At 39.1% G+C, this 26,654-nt stretch overlaps 1 protein-coding gene across 1 annotated transcript; it reads left to right on the top strand.

Moving 5' to 3' along the window:
- Nucleotides 1–11,432: 11,432 nt before the first annotated feature.
- On the top strand, nucleotides 11,433–23,260 carry LOC100927584 (zinc finger protein 82 homolog; the record flags this gene model as incomplete). Its single annotated transcript, XM_031960073.1, has 5 exons — nucleotides 11,433–11,567; nucleotides 13,326–13,378; nucleotides 17,223–17,349; nucleotides 18,858–18,953; nucleotides 22,611–23,260. Coding segments are annotated over exons 2-5 (906 nt in total), but the record flags the coding sequence as incomplete, so codon positions are not given.
- Nucleotides 23,261–26,654: the final 3,394 nt, after the last annotated feature.

The following is a 26,654-nucleotide window of genomic DNA, read 5'->3' as shown; positions in this document are numbered from 1 at the left end:
TTTTGGAATATTTTAGAGGGGGTAGTGTCATAAATTCTTGAGGGCAGAAGGAGTTAGGAGCCAGGAAGTCTGATCTCCCCCTCATCTTGACCCTCACATTGACAATTTATAACCTTAGAGCAAATGGTCCTCGGTCTTAATAGACCAGAGAAGGGTTTTACAACTAAAGGGGATTGAGGCATAACAGTTAAGGAAACTGAGGCAGAGAAATTCAGGGAAACTCAGTCAGGACAATAAGGGAAATTAGTGCAGGGAAACTGAGGTAGAATAGTTCAAAGAGACTGTAGCATAACAACCTGAATGTGTTTCTATTCCCCTCTTACCAAAAGAGAGAGAGAAAGAGAGAGAGAGAGAGAGAGAGAGAGAGAGAGAGAGAGAGAGAGAATCTCTCTTATCAAGATATAACAGAATCAATCCCAGCTTTATTCTACTTTGATTCCCTCTTTGAGCCCCAATAGAGATCAAAGGAGACACATATCTCTAGCTATAACTGGGCATGGCTAATTTATCCTTTTATTTTGAGTCCCTTAGGCTAGTTCATCCAGATTTGCTTTTTCTGTTTTTTTTTTTTTAATTGTGTTTGAATTTCTACTGTTTTCTCCACTTATGGACTTTTCATTAGGAAAGCTTGAATGAACTTTCATTAAAGGTCCTTCTCACCCCTACCCCCGTTTCCATAGCGTTACACTTAGTTTTGTTTCATAAAAATACCATAAATCTATGTTCTTAACCTTCTGGCATGTAGTATTCCAAACTCTCTGCTCTTTAAGGATGGTTGTTGCCAAAACGTGTGTGCTCCTAATAGTGACTACTTCATTCTTGAATTGTACTGGAATTATATTCTAGCTGCTTTTTTCTCATTGACCTGAAAACTCTGCATCTTGGCTATGATGTTTCTGGGAGTTTTCATTTGAAGATCTTTCCGGAAATGATCTTGGTTTCTTTATTTTTACTTTATCCTCTGCTTATAAGCTATATGGGGAGGTTTAAGATTTCTTAAAATCTTATGTCTAGGCTGTTTTTAATGGCATTCAGATAGCCCAATGACACTTAAACTTTTCCTGGTTTTCTTCCATGTGAATTGTGAGATACTTTACATTTTCTTCAATATTTCTTCAATCTCTTGAATTTGTTTTAATATTTGTTATTGCCTTGTGGTTTCCCTTTCGTCTATTCCAATTTTTAGAGAGTTGGATGTAAAGGTAAAGTTTTACATCTCTTGTGCCAAGCTATGACTTCCTTGATTCTGTCTTCTACAACACTTGTTTCTTTTCCATTTATTTTCTCCTAGTGCACTCTCATTCCATTCACAAATACGTGCAACTCTTGCTCTTAAGTTTCTAGGAATTCTGACTGAGTTTGTGGCTGACTCATGTTTTTCTCAGTTAGTGCTTAGAGAGATGAGTTTCTCTTCTGTGTTTGTGTCTTGAGTGTCCCTGTCACCATAGTGGTTCGTTGTTGTGAGGTTCTTTTCCCCTTCCACTTGTGAGAAATGCTGAAAAGTTGGGTTTCCACAGTGTTGCAAGCTTTGAGGTAGTGCGGGATAGTGGGTACCACTGACCAAGAGGTTTTCGGAATGTGAGAGCTTAAGAAAGATTAGGATTCACAGAACAATTAAGTGAACAAACAAGGAATTGGGGGGCAAGGAAGGCACAGGTGGATTCAGCCAATGAAAAAGACTTGTGGTTTTGAGAAAACCACAAACTTAAGATAATAGTCCATCGAGCCCATATTAGTGGGGTCAATTATTTGACTTCACCAAATCAGTACTGCACCTGCTTAATAGGCTAATTGAATATTAAACAACACACCCCAGAAGAGGAGTTTTCCATCATTTTTTAACATGGGATGTATGATGGGGAGAACATGTTTTATACATATTAAGGGGAAACATGTAGTGGGCATATCAGGAAGACTGTAACCTGGATGAAACGGGTCAATCTGTTCTCCAAAGGGAGGGGCTGCATCACACAGGCAAATATACGGGTTCCCCCACTTCTGTACCCACTACTCCCTCTTCCCGAAGAGGAGAGGGGCCCGTTTCTGACCAGAAACGTTAAGGTTGTTCCCTACGATTCTTCTTTAATAAATTTTCCTAGATATCTGATTTTCAGTGTCAAGAGGGTTATTTCTAACACACTCTTCCAGCCTGCTTCCTGACTTGAAACTTAAAGTTAGAGCTGAGCTCTGCAGCACTCCTGGAGGGAATTTTGGGGCTCATTTTGTTGCTGCTTTCTTAGGGCACTGAGTATATTACCTTATTCCAGGATCTCAGGGGCAGGACAGAGGCCTAAAAGTTTTTATGTTCACAAAGTGGTCTGATCCAGGGCAAAATCAGAGAGATCATTTCCCTGCTGCTCTGAGCTCTATAAGTTTCCCACTTGGGCATGAGTCTATGCAAAAGTAGACTGTTGCTGGACTCTGTCCCTATTGGCCACCTAATAAGCTCTGCTGAGTGGCTAAGACTGGCAGACTTATAGTTTTCCATTGATTCTGGGACTCCTACCCTCCTTACTCCACTGCAGGCTGAGTTGGACAATGGAAGCAAGATCCAGCTTTCCATCAGAGGTCTGAGCCACACCCTTGCCTCTGCAGTCTTCCAAACTTCCTTGTTTCCTTCTCCAAGGCTTCCCTACCCAGGAATTCCTCTCCTTCACACAGATTCTTTTGACTCTGGTTATCCCACCTGGGGCTGGGTTGAGGGTGATTAAGGTACTATTGGCAGTCATCCTGTTGCTAGTCCCTAATGTGGATCTGAGCCTCCTTGCCTGGTTATTCCGGATTGGATTTCAGGAATGCTCCTTGTGCTGTGTCTCCCTCACTAGACTTGTCCTCAGTCTACAAATCTCCCCCCCACCCACCCACACACAACACACACACACAGACACCTCCTATTGCTCAAGATCATTTGATTTGGGCAGCATGCCCGGGCCAACATGCTGGCTGAAAACAAATCTCCATTTAAAATTAGTAAATGTTTCTGCTCTCGTTTTGTGGCAGAACAATATCAGAAAGATTGTAACCCAAAAGAGAATGGAGCAATCCAATCTGAAGGCAGAGACTGTGCCAAACTAAGTAGTATAAAGCTTCTCTTACTTCTGTGCTCCACACTCCCCACCAAGATCTGTCCAGCCTCTTCTATATATATAAAGGTCCATCTGTCAGCTTCTGAACTCCTTTTCTTGACTCTTGTTCTCCCAAGATTCTAGAGTTCTAGGTGCCTCTTTCAAGTATGTATTTCCCATAAAGAAATTGGGAAATATTTTCCTCATAAATTGCTTTTAATTGATGAAAGAAGTCTCTTTTCTAATTGCTCTTGTTTCTCTGTAATAAAATATTATAATTAAGGAACATGTACCATAAACAAATGAAAGCAGTTATTATAAAAGGTCATGAGCTGTTTTGTCCATGACAACATCATGCCCAGAGTGATCTCAGACCCTCAATGTAACAACAGATATTCTACTTCTCCTGACTGGAAATTGGACTCCTACCACTCTGTGTAGTTCACATTCTGATGACTATCTCTTTAGAATCCTCTTCATGTTTTCAGTTGAGACTTTGTTTCAGCTTCTCAGGAAACAAAATATATCATTTCTTTAACTTTGTTCTCTTTTACGTGATCACATGAAACATTTCCCCCACAGAATATGTTTTACTTGCTAGCTTCTCATAAACTCTTTGCAGAGTTTTCTTTAGAACATATTTCTGTCAGTTTGGCTGAAGAGGAAATTTCCCATCACCCACTCATTCTCCTCCACAGATCCATCTACTTCACAGATAAAACACAAACTTTCTTTCTCATTCCACAGATAAGACATTTCTAAGCTTTATTTCCCCTCATCATAAGCAATGCTTTCCCCAAAATTCAGTAAGCCTTAATGACTATCATTTCAGGAGTTGATTCTGACACTCATGAAAGGTATGAACTTTGGACAAATTCCTTCTCTGGGCTTCAGTTTCCTCCTGTAAATCGATCAGGGTTGGAGTCTCTAATTCTGAAGTGTCTTTCAGTTTTACATCTTATGGCTTTTGAAGCTTTAGGAGTTGGTGACATTCATGGATGTGGCTGTGGATTTCACCCAGGAGAAATGGGGTCTTTTTGATCATCCTCAGAAAGAGCTGTTCAAAGAGGAAGCTCCTCTCCCGGGGTCAGGACACTTCCCCTGGAGATTCTGAATCTCCATTCAAAGGGAATATCTTTATTTCCTAGTGTGCATGATTTGGACAATTAATTAATTATCAAACAAGGAAAACTGCTAGTCTTCTGTGTCCAGGAGGATACTCCTGAAGGCTTATTCTTTGCCAGATAAAATGCAGTGTTCTTGCTTTACAATACAGTACAACATAGTTTTAAGAAGGACTTCCAGCAAATTGGCTAGTTTGATTATTCTAATATTCAAATTAACTATTAAGTACAAATGAAGAAAGATGTTATCTACATTGAGAGAAAGAGCTCATAAATAGAAATATGTATAGCATAATTTTGCATGCATACATATATACATGCCTGTATGCAATACATGTGTATGTATGTGCATATAAATATATGTGCATGTATGTATCTTTTTCTATGTGATGGTAGTCATCTCTATGAAGAAGAAGGAAGAGGAAAAAATTTACCTGATTATTTTGTTTCCTACTTGAAAGTAATAGTAAGTTGTGCATCATAGATTTACAGTTTAATATGCAATCATCTTTTTTTTAATTATACTGAGATTATGGAAATGTTTGTTTTATTTCATAAATTAAAAATAAAATAAAATATTATGTCACTTTATCACCACAATAATCTTCCATATTAAATGACATAATTATCCCCATCTAAGAGCACAAAAATTGACTGAAGAAAACAGCTTAAAAATTGATTTAATGAAATGAAGGGGGAAGGGCACCAAAGAAAATGCCTTTAAAAGTAGAATTGGCCAAATGGAAAAGGAAGCAAAAAAGATAACTGAAGAAAACAATTTAATAAAATTTTTAAATGGTCAAGTGGAAGCTAATGACTCAATGAGACATCAAAAATCAATTTAAAAAAATTAATAGCAGACAATATAAAATACCGCATTGGAAAAACAAGTAACCTGGAAAATAAATCCAAGAGAGATAACTTAATAATGATTGGACAGCCTGAAAACCATGATCCAAAAAAAAAAAAAAAAAAAAAAAAAAGAGCCTGGACAATACCTTGGAGAAATCATCAAGGAAAGCTGACCAGATATCCTAGAACTAGTTTAGTGTTTCACCTCTCTCAGTTAAATGCAAAAATTTAGTTTTCTGCTCAGTCATTTTCAACTGAAAAACTAATCTCCACCATAAGAATGTATATAATCAAGCTAAATAAAATTTCTCATTAATCATATATAAAGATTATTATAGCTCAGGTTGTACTCTGAGTATCACCACTCTATCAAGAGGTAGGCAATGTGTCATTCTGAGTCCTCAGAAACTGATTAACCATTGCATTAATCAGAGTTTTTATGTTTATGTACACATAGGTATACAGCCATGCATATCAATGTATATATTATAGACATTTTTATCAGCCAAGATATATCTTCCTATCTTTTCACCTGTTCCCACAACCACTGGGAACACATGTAAAATAAAATGCATTATCCACAATGTTTCTAATTTGAAAAACTAAAAATCCATAGTTCTTATGTCCTAAAAATTATTTCTCATTCCATTTAAAGTAACTACTGATAATATAAAATATTTAGGAATCTATCTGCCAAGGGAAAATCAGAAACTTTATGAGCAAAATTACAGACCACTTTTCACACAAATTAAGTCTGATCTAACCAATTGGAAAAATATTAAATGCTCTTGGATAGGGCGAGCAAATATAATAAAGATGACAATATTACCTAAACTAATCTATTTATTTAGCGCTATACCAATCAGACTCCCAAAAAACTATTTTAATGACCTAGAAAAAATAACAACAAAGTTCATATGGAAAAACAAAAGGTCAAGAATTTCAAGGGAATTAATGAAAAAAAAAATCAAATGATGGTGGCTTAGCTGTACCAGATCTAAAATTATATTATAGAGCAGCAGTTACCAAAACTATTTGGTATTGGCTAAGGAATAGATTAGTTGATCAGTGGAATAGATTAGGTTCAAGGGATAAAACAGTCAACAAATATAGCAACCTAGTCTTTGACAAACCCAAAGATCCCAGCTTTTGGGATAAGAACTTACTGTTTGATAAAAATTGCTGGGAAAATTGGAAACTAATATGGCAGAAACTAGGCATTGATCCATACTTAACGCCGTACACCAAGATAAGGTCAAAATGGGTTCATGACCTAGGCATAAAGAATGAAATTATTAATAAATTAGAGGAACATAGGATAGTTTACCTCTCAGACCTGTGGAAGGGGAAGGTCTTTATGACCAAAGCAGAACTAGAGATCATTACTGATCACAAAATAGAAAATTTCGATTATACCAAACTGAAAAGTTTTTGTACAAACAAAACTAATGCAGACAAGATTAGAAGGGAAGCAATAAACTGGGAAAATATTTTTACAGTCAAAGGTTCTGATAAAGGCCTCATTTCCAAAATATATAGAGAATTAACTCTAATTTATAAAAAATCAAGCCATTCTCCAATTGAAAAATGGTCAAAGGATATGAACAGACAATTCTCAGATGAAGAAATTGAAACTATTTCTAGTCATATGAAAAGATGCTCCAAGTCATTATTAATCAGAGAAATGCAAATTAAGACAACTCTAAGATACCACTACACACCTGTCAGATTGGCTAAGATGACAGGAAAAAATAATGATGATTGTTGGAGGGGATGCGGGAAAACTGGGACATTGATGCATTGTTGGTGGAGTTGTGAACGAATCCAACCATTTTGGAGAGTAGTTTGGAACTATGCTCAAAAAGTTATCAAACTGTGCATACCCTTTGATCCAGCAGTGTTACTACTGGGATTATATCCCAAAGAGATTATAAAGAAGGGAAAGGGACCTGTATGTGCACGAATGTTTGTGGCAGCCCTTTTTGTAGTGGCTAAAAACTGGAAACTGAATGGATGTCCATCAGTTGGAGAATGGCTGAATAAATTGTGGTATATGAATATTATGGAATATTACTGTTCTGTAAGAAATGACCAACAGGATAATTTCAGAAAGGCCTGGAGAGACTTACACGAACTGATGCTGAGTGAAATGAGCAGGACCAGGAGATCATTATATACTTCAACAACAATACTATATGATGACCAGTTCTGATGGATCAGGCCATCCTCAGCAACGAGATCAACCAAATCATTTCTAATGGAGCAGTAATGAACTGAACTAGTTATGCCCAGAAAAAGAACTCTGGGAGATGACTAAAAACCATTACATTGAATTCCCAATCCCTATATTTATGCCCACCTGCATTTTTGATTTCCTTCACAAGCTAATTGTACAATATTTCAGAGTCTGATTCTTTTTGTACAGCAAAATAACGTTTTGGTCAGGTATACTTATTGTGTATCTAATTTATATTTTAATATATTTAACATCTACTGGTCATCCTGCCATCTAGGGGAGGGAGTCGGGGGGGTAAGAGGTGAAAAATTGGAACAAGAGGTTTGGCAATTGTTAATGCTGTAAAGTTACCCATGTATATATCCTGTAAATAAAAGGCTATTAAATAAAAAAAAAATTATTTCTCATTCTGCACTAGAGTCTTCTACCTTTAAGTAGTAGTCAGCATGTTTCATCATCATTGTTTCTCTAGAATCTAAGTTGGTCATTCTAATCTGGATTCAATGCAGAGATATTCTTATTCCCTCATTCCCCATTTATGGGTAATTCCTCATTTGTCTTTTCCAGCTCAAAAAGAGCATATATGCATAGACACACACGTATGTTATATTCTTCCACATCCTTGTCCGGTTTTTTTGTTGTTGTTTAGGATTAATTCATCCCTTAATCTATCCTCCTTCCAATTCCCACTGCCCTTTTTCTTCTTCCCCTCCCTTCATTTCAGTGGTGAGGTTCAGGGATCAGATGTTTGCACGCACTCCCTCCTCCTTGTTTGTATAGATGCCATTATCTGGAATAACGTGCCCTAACCCTCCTTTCTATCCACTCACTTTAGTGTATTCCTTTTCCCCTCTTTCCAATTTTTCCTTAACATCATGAAAATATAACAGAACCACTTCCAGCTTTACTCTACTTTGATTCCCTCTGTGAGTCCTAATAGGGATCAGAGGGGACATATAAAACTCCATAACTGAACATAGCTAGTTTTTCCATTTATTTTGAGTTCCTTAGGTGTATTCATCCTGGATTACTTTTTTGTGTTTCTCTTGAGTTATGTTTGAACTTCTCAAGTTTTCTTCACTTATAGTCTTTCCATTAGGAATGCTTGGAAGAACTTTCATTAAAAATCCTTTCTCCTCCAATAGCCTTATATTTTATTTTGCTTCATAATTTATACTTGTCTATAAGACCATGTCCTTTGTCTTCTGGCATGTCCTATTCCAAGCTCTCTGCTCTTTAATGATGGTTACGCCCAAATTATGTATGATTCTAATTGTGGCTTCTTGGTCATTGGATTGTATTAAAATTTCTTTTTGACTGCTTGCAGTATTTTTCTCATTGATTAGAAGCTCTACATTTTAACAATGATGTTCCTGGGAGTTTTTATTCTAAAATTTCTTTCAGGGACTTGATTTGGTTTAAAGTAGATGCAGAAAGAGGATCTTTTTCTGAAAATTTCTGGGAAATTTTCTCTTAGCTGTCAGGGGCTGGACTCAGTAAAAGCATTCAGGCTAGTTAAGAGAGAGTCTAGCAGGGTGGGAGGACAAAGGAGCTTACTCATATTGGAAATTTGGGGCACTTTCCTAAGGTTCTTAGAATAGAAAAAGGTAAGATTATGATAAGAACAGCTGAAAGCATATTTCTGGGGTAAAATCCAGGAGCATCAAGTTTATCTATGGTTTTTTAATTTCTATTTTATCCCTTATAATATATGTGGGGAGTTTTAAGATTTCTTGAAATCTTGTGTCTGGGCTGCTTTTTTAAGAGCATTCTGAATGTCAATGATACTTGAGTTTTGCTTTGTTCCTTTTTCTACACGATTTGGTTTTACTTTGAGATGCCTTACATTGTCTTCCTTTCTTTCAGGAATTCAGGTTGAGTGTGTGTCCAAAGTGCCTCTACTTGAGGCTGTGCTTAAAAACACGAGCCATTCTTCTGCACCTGTGTCTTGAATGTCTCAGCAAGTATGGGGAGGTTCTTTTTTGTTTGTTTGCCCATTCCAGCTGACTTCCTGACTTCCTGAGTTCAGACTTCAAGACAGAGCTGGGCTCTGCAGCATTCCTGGAGGGAATGTCTGTCTGGGCTGATGTTTTTGTTGCTTTCTTGCAGTATTGAGTATTGCTTTATTACAGTATCTCAAGGGCAAGAAAAAGGTCTACACCCAAAGTGGTATGATCCATGGCAAAATCAGATCATTTTCCTCTTGCTCTGAGCTCTATGAGTTCTGACCTGGTTGTAAGTCTATGCAAGATTGACAGAGTGAGAAGAGAATTGAAAAAGATTGAAAGCCAGAAGTCAGTGAGTTCCAGAGATTGACAAGCTAGAGACTCAGTTGGGCAGAACAAAGGATTCGGAGGAGTAGAACCAAGATTCAGAGAGAACTGGAGGCTGAAGCTGGCAGACAAGCTGCAAGAACTCTTTGAACCAAGGAAGGAAATAGGCCTCTAAGAAAACTAACTGGGCTATTTTCGAAGAAACAATAAAAGACTGTACTTTAATTCCTGGCTGTATTTGAGGTGATTATTAATTGGAACTGAAACTAAGGCTGCCTCCAGAAAACCTTCCCAAGAAACCTGCTCTCACAGAGAAGGATCATATATTTGAGAAAAGAAGAGAACACTACATTTTGCAAGAGTAGACTGCTGCTGGACTTATAATAAAAAAGTAGACATTTATACAAGAAAGAAATTAAGAAGATAGATAAAATTATAGTAAAGTTAGATATGATATACATGGTACCTATGGAAAAACTGATCATGTGTTGGGGCATTAAAAACCTCACAATCAAAAGCAGAAAAACAAAAATATTACAGGCTTCCATTCCAGACCATAATGCAATAAAAATCACATTCAATTAAAGGCCAGGGAAAGATAGATTAAAAATGCCAAAACATTTTTTAAACAAATAAATCCAGATCTAAATAATTGGGGAAAGTTCACTTGCTCATGGGTAGGCTGAGCTTATACAATAAAATATATATAATAAAAAATGACAATTCTACCTAAATTAATTTACTGATTCAGTGCCATACAAACAAACTATCAAAACAATATTCATAGAACTACAAAAAATACCAAAATTCATCAGGAAGAACAAAAGGTCAAGGATGTCAAGGGAATTAATGAAAAAATTCAAAGGGAGATGATCTAGCCATACCAGATTTCAAACTGTTATAAAGCAGCCATCATTGGTAGGTTAGGCCCACAATACATAGTATTCAATGACTATAGTATTTGATAATCCCAAAGATTTCCAGGTTAAGAACACACTATTTAACAAAAAAAAAAAAAAAACTGATGGGAAAACTGGAAAAGAGCATGTCAGATACTAGCATTCTTACCCTAAAGAAAAGAGTTATTAGGAGATATGGATCTCTGAGAACAAGGACTCTATTCACATAGAGGAAGTTTACAAGTATGTTTGTTGCTCTGAATCAAGAGCAGTTGGTGAATGCTTAGAGACACAGGTTTCAGATGAGAGGAAACTTCCTCGAATTAGAGCCGTCCCAAAATGGAATAGACTTTCCTGTCTATTGTTGAACTTTCTCAAGCTGAGGATCCAATCCTTCTTGTTTTAACGTTTGGTCTGATTGTAGAGGGTCAAAGATCACTATCACAATGACAGCATTTAGTCCCCTCCAATCTGGATTTACAGATACAGATCTTTTATAGTCTCCCAATTTCCCAAGAATCATTTGCTGCCAGTTCCTCAGAGTAGAGGGGCCATTACTTTGAGTTCGTCCGTTGCTGCAGATTTAGCAGGGCAGAGATTGGGCTCAGAAGGAGGAAGATGGGAGTCTGAGAAGGAAGGAGCTGGAGGGGGAGGAGCAGCTCTCAGACATGGCCAGCCTGGTGGGTGGGGGTCCAAGTGGAATGTGAGCTCTGGGGTGGAGTCTGGAGGCATGGGAGGAGTTTGGGGCAAAGAGGAGGGAATCTTTGTGAGAAGCGGGGGTCTGGGGCAGCAGTGCTTGGGGAGGAGAGGCAGCGAGAGTCCTGAACTCCTGGACTGGAGGGACTGGAGGAAAGAGCTCATCCTCCTGGGGGATGGGCAGGGAGGGGCTCTTGAGACTAGAAAGACCCTCCCAGGGTGGGTTGGCGGGAAACAGGAAGTGTTTGAGCTGGGATCGCTGCTTTCCTGCCCCTAAGATCCTTCTCCCTTCCCTGCTGCAGAAGCTGCTGTGCCCTCCCTTAGAGCTCCGTTTTCTCGCCGTTTTCCCCTTGGAGCTCAGACCACTGGCAGCTCCGATCGCTTTGGTTTTGAGAAGCCAGAACCGTGCTTGCAGCTCCCAGGTAGGTCAGAGGCAGCGACCCTCGCATTTCCTGCCTCCTGCTGGCTCCCACTCTCCTCTCCTGACCTCCTGGTGAGTGTCATCCCGGTCTATCAGGAGCACGATTTTTTCCCAAGCCTCCCCATTAGATGAGCTCCCCAAGCCCAAACCTCTTCCAGACTTCCAAGCACTTCCCAAACTTCCCCAGGCTTACCATTGGCTCACACTATCCCCGACTTTACTCTGCCCATAGGGATCCAGGAGTCCTGATTTTAGCCTTCTGATCAGGAAGCTCCTCACGGTTACAGATTCGGGCATCCTACCTTCAGACTCGGTCTCTTTTAAGGATCCAGGAGTCCTAATCCCCAGGATCCCACCTTGCTCACAGTTACCAAAGCTCTTTCCCGCTTCCTCTTATCTGAACCCTGGGTCTTGGGCTGGTTCCCATCAGATCCCAGGCATGTGGCTCCCTGTCTCCACTTTCCCTTTAAAGATTCCAAACCCAAACTGTTCCAGAGGGTCCCAGTGACAGGGTGAAACTGTGTCCCCTTTAATCTGTAAAGTAATCACTCTGAAATTGTGTCCCCTTTGATTTCTGGCCTCCCAGACGCCTGAAAGACTTTCCAGAAATCAAAGGGGACATAATTTCAGAGTGATTATTTTACAGATTAAAGGGGACACAGTTTCACCCCTTCATCAGCCGTCCTCCCCAGCTCCTAGTTAAACCTCAGGATACAGTCTTCCTGCTTTCCTGGGCTCAGCTCCCTCTGGAGCACTTCTAGCAGTCTAGTGGCCCCAACCTCCTGGCCTTGACCTATATTGGCCTGTCTGGCCTCCCACATCCTAATTTTTTTCCCCTTACCTAGACCTCCTGCTTCCCTGCCTTTTCTCCTTTCAGAGCCTTCGGTATTGAACCCCAGACTGGATTTTGACTCCCAGGCTCAGGCTTTCCCTGTCATTCTCTGGTGCTTCCATTCTAGAGCCCTTCCCAGTCTCAATCTCCCTTAGCTTCCCTCCCTCCTCCTAGATCAAGCAGTCCGTGTCTACAAGATAAAATGTGTGTTAGCTGGGGAGCAAGGATACAGGGAGGGCAGAGGACCAGGTGGAGGGAGAGCTCCGAGATCCCAAACCCCTCCTACCTCCTAGTTCTCTGTGGAAGGATAGCGAAGAGAAGAGGAAAGAGAATGATGGAAGTAATCTTCCTGTTCAGACCATCTACATTTCCCTGCTTGACCCTCCCTGCTGCCTGCCTGCCTCCCTCCCTCTCTCTTCTGAGGGCCTTCGTGTCTCCTGAGAACCTTATCCCCTGGAAATCTCTATGGAGCTTCCTGCTTAGAGAAAGAGGGGAAAGAGCTCTTCTTGCTCTCCAGTTCAGTCTTCAAGGCTTGGCCCAAGTACTTATTGGGTCAAATGCAGACACCAAAATTGGAGGAAAATAAGAATGGTTTTATTGTGAGGGCCTACAAATAGCAATGAACTGGAATATGAACTCAAAGACAGCCAGCCTGGGGCTAAGGTTTTGGGGTGGGGAAGGTGGGCTGTTTTATGCAGAGGGAAAGAAGAGAGAGACTTTCCTGGGGTCTCCCAGCCTGTCTCTTGGTTATCATTGATTATATTAGTTAAAACCTTCCTTGGTTAGATGGGAGAGCTGTGGCTGTTGTTTCATTTGTGGGCCCATAAAGGATGAGGAAAGCAGGAGCCTGAGATAGATAAGGACCAAGGACCAGATGGAGAAACTTGGCAAAATGGAGTCACTTTGGTTGCTTTACTACCTCCACAGGGAGCCAGGAGCCAGAGGGAATGGGCCCTGGGAGCCTCAGACCTCCTCCTCAGGTGAGTGCGGGCCATCCACAGACCTGACCAACATCCGCAGTCACAACCATTGCCATGGACATGGAGGACGGGCTGTGAAATTAGCAATATTTATGGATTTTTTTTTTTTTTTTACAAAAACAGACATGAAATTGAATTCAGCAGCAGCAGCTCTGCCTGCCCTCTTCTGGGCCAGCTTCATTGGGCCCTTGGTATCTTGAACACTAAGACACCCCCTCCAAGGCCCCAGATGGGTCACCCTCTCCTATTTGTTTTTAAGTTCCATCTCCTTACAACTGACTGACAAGGTGGACCACTTCACTCATTAATCCCTACTCCATAGGGATAATTTCTGCTCCATTAATGTCTGCCTAGCATAGTTCTCACATATACACTCACACACACATACACACAAACACCCAGATTCTCTCCCTCCTCTTCCTTCCTTGTGGCTGAGCTCTCCCTTATGGCACCTGGCAGCTCCAGGAAAAGCCTCCACATTCTAGTCTTGCCTGGACAGGCCTGGAGCAGAACCCTGAAGGATTCCCCAGTTCTTGTCCTTTGCAGTGCTGTGATGGGAGAGAAATTGTACTCCTGGCTCTTCTCATGTCCTTCTGCCTCAAGTCACTCCTACCTTCCCAGGTTTCTCCTGCCCTTCTCCCCTTTACCATGTCTTGGGTCCAGTCAATAAGCATTTAGAAAGCCCACAGGTGTTTTTTACATGAGCCCAAGAGGTCTAGTACAACGAGCTGTGGTGTAATTCTGCTGAGCTTGTGTTTCTAAGCTCTACCCTGGCACACTGCTTGATGTCTTCTGTTTAAAAGAAGCTACCAGGATTCTCACCTTTCCTTCTGTTGATCCTGGGTAGCAGGACTAGCTTTACCACATGCCACGTTACTAAACAAATTGGCTTCCTGGTTATTTAATTTGATTTACCCCGTGCAAAGTGCAACATACTGGCAGAGAACATGGGAGCAACAGGGAAAAAGGAAGAACTGAAAGAGTCACATTAGCGCATCATGATGCTTCAGAAGGTTTCTTGGAAATTTTGAGTGTGCTGTAGGCTGCAGCAGTTCCCAAGTTGCCCTAGAAGGATATATGAATGGAAGTGACTCAAGCCAATACGCAATTTAGAGGCTAAGAACAGACACTCCTAGGTCATTCCACAAATAAAAGGAGGTTTACTTAGTATCGCATAAAAAAGAAAGACACTCAGGAAAGACATGAGTATACTTTTTTGTTTTTCTCTTCACTTGTGTTGGAACTTCCTGAACTTTTCTTCATGTATGGTGTTTTTATTAGGAGTGCTAAGAAGGCCTGGCACTCAACCTCCTCTTCCCTCTTATATCATTATACTCAGTTATTTCATTTCATAAATTAGTCTTGGCTACAAGATCATGTCCTTTACCTTTTGGCACATTCCTATTCCAAGCTCTTTGCTCTTTAATGATGATTGCTGCCAAAATGTGAGTGACCCTGAGGGTAACTTCTTGATACTTGAATCGTACTGGAATTTCTTTCTGGCTGCTTGCAGGACTTTCTCATTGACCTACAAGTTCTGTATTTTGGCTCTGATGTTCCTGGGAGTTTTCATTCTGAGATCTTTCAGAAAATGATCTGTGCTTTCTTTAGTTCCACTTTCTCTTCTGCTAATAAGGTAGATAGAAAGTTTTAAGATTTCTTGAAGTTTGATGTCTAGTGCTTTTTAATGGCATTCTGACAGCCCAAGGATGCTTAAGTTGTATCCAAGCTATGTTTTTCTGAGTCAGTGTTTGGAGATAAGAGTCATTCAGGGACAGATAGTTGGTGTAGTAGATAGAGCACCAACCCTGAAGTCAGGAGGATCTAAGTTCAAATCTGGCCTCAGATACTCACATTTCCTGTCTGTGTGACTCTGTGCAAGTCACTTAACCCCAATTGCCTCAGAAAAAAAGTCACTCTTCTATATTTGTGTCTTGATGACAAGGTTCGGTTTGGGTTTGGCCTTTTGCCCATTCTTCCAGCTGACTTGTCTTGACTGGTCTTGTTTCTGCTTGTTTGGTGTACTGTTATCTTATTCCAGCATCTTAGGGGCAGGAGAATCCTACAAGCTCTCAGTGTTCACAAGTAGTCTGATCCAGGGCAAAATCAGAGCATTGAGCTCTATAAGTTTCTGACCCGAATTTATGCAAGAGTAAATTGCTGCTGGACTCTTGTTCCTGTGACCAGCTCATGAGCTCTGCTGACTGGCTGATAGAGGTACAATTGGGGGTTCCCCTTTACTTTGAGACTCTTGCCCTAGTTACCCCACTGAAGGCTTGGCTAGACTTTGTAAGCAAGACCCTGCTTTGAAACTGAGGCCTGAGCCTTGAGTGGCAGAGCTGCCATTGGCAGCTATCCAATTTCATTTTCCTCTGGCGATGAGAGATTTAACTCTTCTCAGCAATCCAGTGATCCAAGACAATTCCAATAAACTTTGGCTAGAAAATACCATGCACATCCCGGGGTTAAAAAATAGAAAACCAGAGACATCTACATTGTGGTTTGGAGAAAAGAATGTTATTGCAATCCGTTTTCTTAGAAGGAGTAACTGAGGGATTATTTTGTGTTACATCCGTGGAAAATTCCATCATATTCAATGTGGAAATAATATCTTCTTATACAATGTGTCCTGAACACAAACCTGTTCTTTTTACCGAACTAATTTATCATGCACTGTTTTGGAATTAAGGGCTTAAGCGCCCCCTAAATCCTTGGTTATAAATAACCTTTTCTTCTGGGGAAATTCTTTTGTAACCATTGAACCTGGGCGGAGAAAGTTTCTACCTGCAAAAGTGTTGTTCACGCTTTCATGGATAGAATTCAGTTCTTAAACCATCAATCCCTCTAAAGGAATTGGAATAAGAGCTTTTTGAAAAAAAATCAGGAAAATGGTGAGAAAGCCAAAAGATCAACCAGTCCAGTATCTCAAATGTAAGTGATGCTAGTGGGGGATAGGAAGAGTTAAGTGCTCCAAAGTATCGGATAAACTCTGTGTTCTTAGTCTGGTGTTCCCCTTTTAGGTTTGTTATTGTTTAGGTTAGAACCACAAATAGAACTGTGAGTTCGTTTATATAACTCAGACTAGTTATTAGAAAAGTTGTTGATGTTAATGTTGAGAGTCTATACTAAGTGGTACTGAGATCTATTTTGGAAGAAATTTTTGCAGGACTGTCTGAGGAGTTTCTACAAGTAACTTGGAAGAACAAAAACAGTTCTGGGGAAGAGTTGCCCTGAGGACAAGACATTTTCCAGATTTCTCCAAGAAAAGATGTCTCAGGGACCAGATAACTATGTGGAACGATTGACTACCAAGATGAAAATTGATTCCTCTTCATGTTTTTATCAGATAAGACTTTATTCCGGCTTCTCAGGAAACAAAACGCCTCATTTCTTTACCTTTGTTCTATTTTAAGTGATCCCCCAAAACTTTTTCTCACTGAGCACTTTGTACTTGCCAGCTTCTCACAGAATTTGCAGAATTTTCTTGAGAACATATTACTTATGTCAGTTCTGCTGAGAAGGAAATTTCCCATCATCCTCTCATTCTCTTTCACAGATCCATCTATTCAGAGGTAAAATACAAACTTTCTTCCTAATTCCACAAGGAGATATATTCTATAATAAGACTTTTCTCAGCTTTATTCTACCTGATCATATAACATGCTTTTCTCTAAATTCAATCAGACTCTTAATGACTGTAGTTTCAAAAACTGATTCTGACACTCATAAAAAGCATGAGATTTGGGCAAATCCCTTTTCTATGTTTCATTCTAAATTGAGGAGGTTTGAACTCTTTCATTCTGAAGTGCCTTTCAGCTATCCATCTTATGACTTGATGTTTTAGGAGCTGGTGACATTCAAAGATGTGGCTGTGGACTTCACCCAGGAAGAGTGGGGCCTCTTGGACCATCCTCAGAAGGAGTTATACAAGGAGGTCATGGTGGAAAATGTCCGAAATCTACTCTCCCTGGGTAAGTTCCTCTAGTAACTCTGAGTCTGTAATCAAAGTTTTCTGGGTTGGCAGGATTTATCACTTAAAAGGGGGAAATGCTGGTCTTCTGTATCCAAGAGACAGAATCCTCCTGCAGCAATCGAGATGTCTTTGTTTTGTATGATAGGACCCTGAGGGTGTCCCTTGTTGTCCTGAAGCTGTCTCTTATCAATGCTAGGTCACTTGAGGTCAAAGATTAAGTCTCCAATGGGCAACTGATCTCAGAGGTGATTTTGTCTAACTTTTATCTAGACATGAATTTCATCTGCCAAAGCTTTGAAAACTGCTCAGGCATCTTTCCCATATAAATCCTTCCTCTTTCTAAAGGGTCTACTATTTAGAACATTCTTCTTTTTGACAGCCTTCAATTTGGAGCCCAAAGAATCTAGTTGTCCCTACTGTAGGAAGTTCTGTTCTTAATTCTTCCTATTGCTCTCAAATTGCAGCACAGGTGGTGGGAAAGGAATGGAAGGCAATAAGCATTTTCTTTCACCTACTATTTGCTAAGTATTGTGCCAATGTGGTTTCTTTACAGTACAGTAACAGTAATCTTGTGTTAAGAAGGACTCCCAGCAAATAAATTATTTTGATTGTTCTAAGGACCCACATTTACTATAAAGGACATAATGAAAAAGGATAGTATCGGCATCCAGAGAAAGAATTAATCAATAAAAATAGGTATAGGATGATTTTTCACATACCCATACCTATTTCGATGTAATTTTAGCCATCTCTGTGGAGGGGAAGGGAAAGAAGGAAAAAAAATGAACCTCATAATTTTGTTATTTGAAAAGAATTGCAGGTTGTGCATTATAGATTTACAGTTTCATCTGAAATCACCTTTTTTAAAAATGTAAATGCTTGTTTTGTTTCATAAATTAAAAGTAAAATAAAATAGTATGTCACTTCATCCTCACAATAACTTTCCAAGATAAATGATATTATCCTCCCCATTTGAGAATTGAGGAAACTGAGGAAAACAAAGTTTAAGAGACTCGTCAAGTAACTGAGTCTTGATTTAAATTCAACACTTCTTACCCTATGTCCAGATTTATCTCCTGCACTACTAGTTCCTTTTAACTTCTAAATAAAGGATACCATAAGTGAGTCCATCCTTCTAAAGTCCATCCACCTGAAAAAGGTGAAACAATACCGGATTTTCCTATTGTCACTGTTGATCAGGCTTGAGACTTCTCTGGCTCACTAACCCTTTTTACCCTGGTATAGGGTTAGAAGGTTCTTCTGGAGTGGATCATAACAAGATGAGGTTGGGGAAGGGCACAGGGTTGGGCTCTCTCAGAACAGGCTGGCCAGCAGGATAATGTGGCACATCCTACTTTGGGTTACTTACATTACAAGTACTATAGACTCATACATAATGGGGTAAATCTCAAAATGGAGCAGCACAGGATCCTCACCCCTTTCTCTAAAGAGAACTAAATTACAAGTTTTTCTCCATCCTCATCCCCAACTCATTTCCCTGCCCAGGCCTTCCAGTTCCCAGAGAAGATGTGATCTCTTATTTCAAAGAAAGGGAAGTGCCATGGATTCTGGACCAAGAAGGCCTAAGGAGTTGCCCTCCAGGTGAGTGATAAGAAAGCAAGAGTATGAAAGATATGATTGCAAGGTATTATCCTGAGTTAAGGTCTAGGCTTGGGAAAGAAAGATGTGCCTCAGAATTCTTTTTCAGATATTTCCAAGATATCCAAGAATTTCACAGAATTTGCAGAATTTTCTTGAGAACATATTACTTATGTCAGTTCCGCTGAGAAGGAAATTTCCCATCATCTTCTCATTCACAGATAGATTCACAGATCCATCTATTCAGAGGTAAAATACAAATTTTCTTCTTAATTCCACAAGGAGATATATTCTATAATAAGACTTTTCTCAGCTTTATTCTACCTGATCATATAAAATGCTTTTCTCTAAATTCAATCAGACTCTTAATGACTGTAGTTTCAAGAACTGATTCTGATACTCATAAAAAGCATGAGCTTTGGGCAAATCCCTTTCTGGGCTTGTCACTGAATCTCAATTTCCCCATCTATAAAATGAAGGGGTTGCATACCATGGCCTTTTTGCTCCCTTCCAGAGATCACCTACAGTCCTTTAGAAGTCATTGTTTGGAATTTGTTCCGATGGAATTCTTTTGAAAGTGCTAAAAGGGACTGGATTATCCAACATAAACTCTTTCTTAGGACTTCTTCAAGTCAATAGACATTTAAGTGCCTGCTACATGCCTGGACCTGGGATAAGCAGCAGGAACATAAAGAGACACAAGTGGCATCCATTGTTGTCATGGAGGTCAGACTGGTAGGAAAGAAAATACATCAACAACTAGATAGAGACCTATTGAGGATTGGATAAACTGGAATTAAATTTGGCACAAATCACTAGTTAGTAAGGATAATAATGGTTTAAGAAGGAGAACAGAATTGGAGAGCAAATAGTCAAAATGAAATAAAACTAATGGGGGAGTAGTATTTGCACAATTTCCATTATGTGTCATGCACTGTACAAATGTGGTCTCATTTTATCCTCAAGAGAATTTTAGGATTTAAGTGCTATTATTATACCCATCTTACAGATAAAGAAACAGTGGCAGAGGTCCTGGGACTAATCTAGGATCACAGAATTAGCAAGTTTCTAAAGTGGAATTGGAATTTGGGTCTTCATGATTTGAAACCCAATAATCAATCCACTGTACCACCAGTTATATTCTGCTTTTTCTATAGAATATCATAAAATAGCTCACACATGTATAAAGTAGAAAATGAAAAGAGACTTGAGCAAACCCCCATCAAAGGATGGAGATTCCATTTTTTAAAATTCTCTTACCAATCAAAATGAATTGCTAATTAATGTTAAAGAGATTTATTTTTCTGTTGGAAAAGCACTGCACTAAATGACAAATGTATTTGAAAGTCGATTGTAAATATTACTTTTTTTTGGAAAAATAATGTTTATATACAAAACAACTTTGAAAGGACAGAATTTCTTTAGATAAAACTTTGTTTTTTCTACCACTAAAACTCTACCTAATGACTAACTCAAGTTTCCAACCAATTCCTTTGAGAAGCTGGCGTATGGAAAAGCAATATAAACTGAGGGCAAGTTCAAATTAGAAAAATAAATTCAAATGAGAAAACAACCATAGTATCTCAAGCTCTTATTTTTGTAGAAAGGTTGGAGTGTTCCATGATGATTTTATGATGGTCTCTACTATGCATCCCTAGTGGCCATGGTTTTCAAATAGCTTGCATCCCTGCTACAAGAATGCAACATCTGGATCTGGTGATTACAGGCTTGATGTGATGCCATTACTGAATAATCCAGGAATGAAAGACCTACTCCGGTGTGGTGAGAGACAGCCACTGAGGGTCTTCGCACACCTATGGCCACTTGTACATGAACATCCACCCTTCCTGGAATTTGGGAAACAATTTGATGTCAAGTTGAGAAATTGAAAAGCTAGGGCTGCTAGATGGTACAATGGATAGATCATGGACCCTAAAGTAAGGAGGACCTGAATTCAAATTTGGTCTAAGACACCTAACACTGACTAGCTGTGTGAGCCTAATTAAATCACTTATTCCCAATTTTCTCACCAAAAAAGAGAGAAACTGAAAGCCTATGTTGCATTTAGAGCAGTCCAAATTTGACGTAATTATTGCACAATCTTCAAAAGCAGTGTATTTCTGATGGTGATGGTTTGAAATCACTGCAGAAAGATAGCTGTTAAGGTGGGGAAATGCATGCACCTGCTGTCCCAAAGGACAAATATCTTTATAACCAAATCAGACAATTATTTACCACTTAAGGTGTTGCTGACAGGTTTGGGGGTCAAATCCCATGGATCATTGTTTCAATTTTTCAAGGTTTTGTGAATCTCTAAAGGGGAAAAGGGTGCAATAGTGAAGCGTGCTCTAACCTTCCATACCACAGAATGATGAACTCAATTTCCTGTATCCAATACAGGACCCATATTTTCAAATGTGGGTGATTTCATTCATTTTTTAAAAATTGTGTTTATTAGAAGGATTTCATGCATTTTTCTAAAATTGCATTTTTTGAAAGGATATGTGGGGGCAGATAATAATTTTTTAAAAAATAAGTAATGGCTATCTCAAAAAAAGTAATCGGTTGGAACAAAATCACTCGTGGCTCAGGAGAATACCAAAACAAGTGTTAGTGTTTTGGATGTAACCTCAGATAAAAAAAAAAAAATGGAAAGTGAACACCAGGGAAATTTGTTATGCTTACAAGCAGGTAGATGATGAAATAATGTGAATATTTAGTATATGTACTCCAAATGGCGTATCTTTGAAAAAAGATTGAAAATACAAACAATGAAAGAGAAAGGGAAAAATTGAGAGTGGAGATAATTTGTGAAATATCTGAGGCAGAGTATGCCCATTCACAGGGTATAAATTTTTGTCTCAGCTGCTGGGATTTGAGTTAAGTCATTAGCGATTCTAAGCTGATGGCCTGAGTTGTACATGTAATGAAAACGAAGGCACTTCCTGTTTTTCACACACACACACACACATATATATATATAAATATATATATATATATATATATATATATATATATATATATATATCATCAGGATCCAATGAAATTGTGCATGAAGATCATTAGGAATTAACTCATCCTTGGGATGTGAGCTAATGGGATTTTAGAATGTTTGGTTTTGCCCATATAAGATTTTTCTCTTTGCCTGGTATAATGTCTAGGCTAGCTCTCTGGAGGGCCTCAGGATCAGTCAGAGTCAGGATCAGTCAAAGTTCTTGGTCTTTAGGAGGAGAAGTGAAGAAGGCAGGCAAGCTGCCACAAGGCTTGATAAAGATGGATCTTGGACTAGGGAGTCTGGAGCCTGAAGTCTCTCCTCAGTGTATTTTTGCCTAGAGACTCTGATCTCTCTCCCTCAGCCCTCCAATCCTTGCCTACAACTATCTCACCACCACACATTCAGCAATCCCCAATTGTGAGGAGAGCCATTACATTACCATCTCATCTAAGTATATGCTTATAGAACCATTATCTCACATTGAGTAGGTAATTAGCCTTAAGTCCTCTACTGTCTCAGATTCAAGTACACCTTTTCAGAGTTCCAGCCCTCTACACCTGGGGAAGCAGAAAATAATTGAGTTTCTGTTCTGCTGATGAAGGGAAGGGAATATAAATATATGGGTGTCTATAATGTCTGTATTTGTTTTATTGTTTGTTTTTCAGGAGAGATCAGACTTGAAATGAAGGAAAGAACTACAGAGCTCAGCCTTTTGGTGGTAGAAACTCAAGAGCAAAGATTCATGAGCGATGATCCCTATGGCTTTACTTGGACAGAAACCTGGGCTACACATGACAGAATGCACACAGGAGAGAAACCTTATAAATGTAACCAATGTGGAAAGGGTTTTAGACAAAAGAGTGTTCTTACTATACATCAGAGAATCCATATTGGAAAGAAGCCTTATGAATGTGACCAGTGTGGAAAGGGTTTTAGGAAAAGGAGAAGTCTTACTGTCCATCAGAGAATCCACACTGGAGAGAAACTTTATGAATGTGACCAGTGTGGAAAGGTTTTCACACAGAGGGGATGTCTTTCTGTACATCAGGGAATCCACACTGGAGAGAAACCTTATGAATGTAATTACTGTGGAAAGGGATTTAGACAAAGGGGAGCTCTTAGTCTACATCAGAGAATCCACACTGGAGAGAAACCTTATATATGCAATCAATGTGAAAAGGCTTTTAGAAGAAAGGAAACTTTAATTAGACACCAGAGAATACACACTGGAGATAAACCTTATGTATGTAATAAATGTGGAAAGGCCTTTAGAGGAAAGGAAGGTCTAATTAGACATCAGAGAATCCACACTGGAGATAAACCTTATGAATGTAATCAATGCGGAAAGGCTTTCACACAGAGTGGTTGTCTTTCTGTACACCTGAGAACACACACTGGAGATAAACCTTACGAATGTAATGAATGTGGAAAGGCTTTTACAGACAGGAGAGCGCTTATTGTACATCAGAGAATCCACAGTGGAGAGAAACCTTTTGTATGTAATCAATGTGAAAAGGCTTTTACAAGAAAGGAAGCTCTAATTAGACATCAGAGAATACATACTGGAGATAAACCTTTTGAATGTAATGAATGTGGAAAGTCTTTTAGAGATAGGAAAACTCTTACTGTCCATCAGAGAATCCACACTGGAGTGAAACCTTATGAATGTAAGCAGTGTGGAAAGGCTTTTACAAAAAGTGGAGCTCTTACTGTCCATCAGAGAAACCACACTGGAGAGAAACCTTATGAATGTAAGCAGTGTGGAAAGGCTTTTACACGGAAGGATGTACTTATTGTACATCAGAGAATCCACATTTGTTAAGGACCATGCCTAAGTACCATTAAGGGGCGGGCAGCTTCTCCGAAAGCCCCCACAGCTGTGAATCATAACACACCTGAAGGAATTACAAAGCAGCCTTTACTGACACTGCTTGTGGATTAGGAGTGAAATAAATAGGAGGCAGGAGGGAAGAGGAGGAAGGTCAAAGAATGCTATGACCTCCCAGGCTCCTTGTATCATTGTCATCCTCTCACATGAAGGAATCTATTCTGCTGTTCAGCAGCCACTAGCAGGTGATTCCCATAATATACACTGGAGAGAACAATTATAAATATAATCAATGTGAAAAGGCTTTTCCATGCATCTAACTATACATCAGAGAAACCTGATGAGGGTAATCAATGTGGAAAAACATTCAGAAGTATATTGCTCAACATCAGAGAATCCACACTGGAGAAAAACCTTAAGGATGTAATCAGTGAGGAAAGGCTTTTACACAGAAGAGTAGACTTACTGTACATCAGACATAGTAGAACTGTTTGTGAGTGTAATCAATGTTTAAAAAAAAAAAACTGGCAGAGAAAGAAATTTGTTATATTTCAGAGAATTTGAGCTGGAAAAAACTATGAATGAAATCAATGCACAAAAGCTTTTCATTTCTAGGAAGTGTATTGCTAAACATCAGAGCATCCACTCTAAAAACTTATGAGTGTAATCAATGTAGAAAGCCTCTTACATGGAGAATCAACACTGGAGAGAAAACTTATGAATATAATCAATTTAATCAAGGTTTCAGGAGAAAGGCAGCCTTTATTTTCCATCAGAGAATTCATAGGAACCAGAAATCTTGAAACTGATATACATGAGTGAGGAAACGCATCGAAATAGAGTATAGAGCTTCTTTGCATAAAATTCATTCTGGGTATAAACCATATATACACTCAATGTGGGAATACCTTCAGCCAAAGATCATCTCTTACTTTATACCTTAGAGGATTCAAGCTAAAAGAAACAAAAGAATGGTGAAAGAGGGGAAACAATTGATGCTGACCCACCAGGTTGCAAAACAGCAAAAGGAAGCAATATAAGTGTTGAATTGCATTACTGCATGAAAGGACATCTGGATGTTCTCAAAAACAGAATGGCTTCAGAATAAGGAAAAAGATTCTATCTTATGTCAACAGGGGAACAATGTTTGGTAAAGGGGGAAAAATCCATGTTGTTTGACCAAGGATATAAAAATGAAGCAATTTAGGCAATTTTGTGGTCTCCTGCAGCTCTCCTACATGTGTGTATTCAGCCTACATTTAGGCTACTGCATGTGATAATCAAGAAATTTCTCATTGACTTGAAATAATTTCTGCCTCCTGATTTTTGTGATTCAGCAATCATGGTGAAGAAGATTGGATTCTCCTGAAGTGTTTGAGATAAAGCAGAACCACTATATGAAAAAAGAAGCATTACTAAATAGGTAAGAAGCCCTGCAATTTCCATCTAAAAAGCTTCCCATGGTCGCTCAGGAACTAAATTCCATATAAGAGCCATCTCAACTGCCAGTCAGATGCATTCAGTTATTTGGGGCAAAGGGACCTTCCTAGTCTCATCTAGAAGAAATACTTTGGTGCCTTGATGAATAAAAGCTGATCTTAAGACAAAGTCCCTTTAGACAAAAGGAAAAGGATGTAAAGAGAATATAAACTTTCCTATGGAACCTTTCAAGCACTCAAAAAGAGAGTCTTCCTCTGTTTTTCTAAGTCTGGCCAAGTAGGCAGACAAGACATACAAGAAGAAGGAAAGCTTTTACCCAGTCTGCAGAAATGTAAGGCATGGAAAGTAACTTAAAAATGAATTTGTCATTTCAGTAGGGAGGGTGTTGCCAAAATGCCAGAGACTTTTCACATCCTTCTGCTCTTTTCATTGCTCAGTCTGAGGACCTGAGGACCTGGACATTGTCAGTGCTTCCAAAGTGGTATGATGTAATGGAAGGTCTGTTCTCTATCCTCCTGCTCAGAATTCTTCAAGTCCTTGACCCAAATTTGGGTCTCTTGGATAATAACATTTGGTACAATTTCAGTAGGTTTCTATTGAACTCTATTACTGTTAGCCTCCTGGAAGAATTTTTAGCTTCAGAGGAACTGAACTGCTATTTCCTATATTGTATAAAAAGTTTGAGAGACAGAGTTTCTAGATAATTGGTCATTTAATTAATAATGCTAACATAGTACTAATAAAAGGATGGTCATTTGGCTGTCTCTCTTAGACCAAAGAGGAATCATGGGATCATAGCTTATATGCCCTGGGAAGAATGGGTATTCTTGAAAATGGCAATCAACCCTGATTAACTAACAAGAAGTGGACTTTACACAGAAAGGGGGGCTCATTCTAATGAGGGGCTAGGAGAGTGACATCATAGAATTCTGGGACAAGGAGACGATCTCTGTACCCAGATCATCCTCAATCTTGGGCAATCTAGACTGAGGATCTATATCCACCCAGATTCACTTGGATTGAATACAATGGGCAAGAATTCATCGAGATAAGGTAATCTAAGTGGGGTAAAATTTTGGCAGAGATCAATAATGTTCTTCCAAGGCTGGACTTTGAACAAGGAAATAGGACAGGGGGAAAATCCCACATCTTCACAATATTAAATATTGATTATTTAATCATCATTTCTTTCATTCCCCCATTTGATTCTATTGAAACATAAGACTCCTCTAACTAATATGGCAAATACTTTATCGGGAGTTTCTAACCATGGGATCTGTGAGGGGAAACAATGTGAAGGGAAAAGAGGAAGATTAATGAGCACTTTGACAAGATCAAAGGGAGCAATAGTCTTTGATAAATAGACTTAATACATAAAAGGTGCATGGGGAAAAGCATATAGTTTTTTTTTTAATTGTCCATACAAATTAGGCTCAGAAAT

Source organism: Sarcophilus harrisii, chromosome 1, assembly GCF_902635505.1.
Source record: "Sarcophilus harrisii chromosome 1, mSarHar1.11, whole genome shotgun sequence".
Taxonomy (NCBI): Eukaryota; Metazoa; Chordata; class Mammalia; order Dasyuromorphia; family Dasyuridae; genus Sarcophilus; species Sarcophilus harrisii.
The sequence above is the reverse complement of the archived record's forward strand: the minus strand, read 5'-3'. Positions and strand labels throughout refer to the sequence as shown.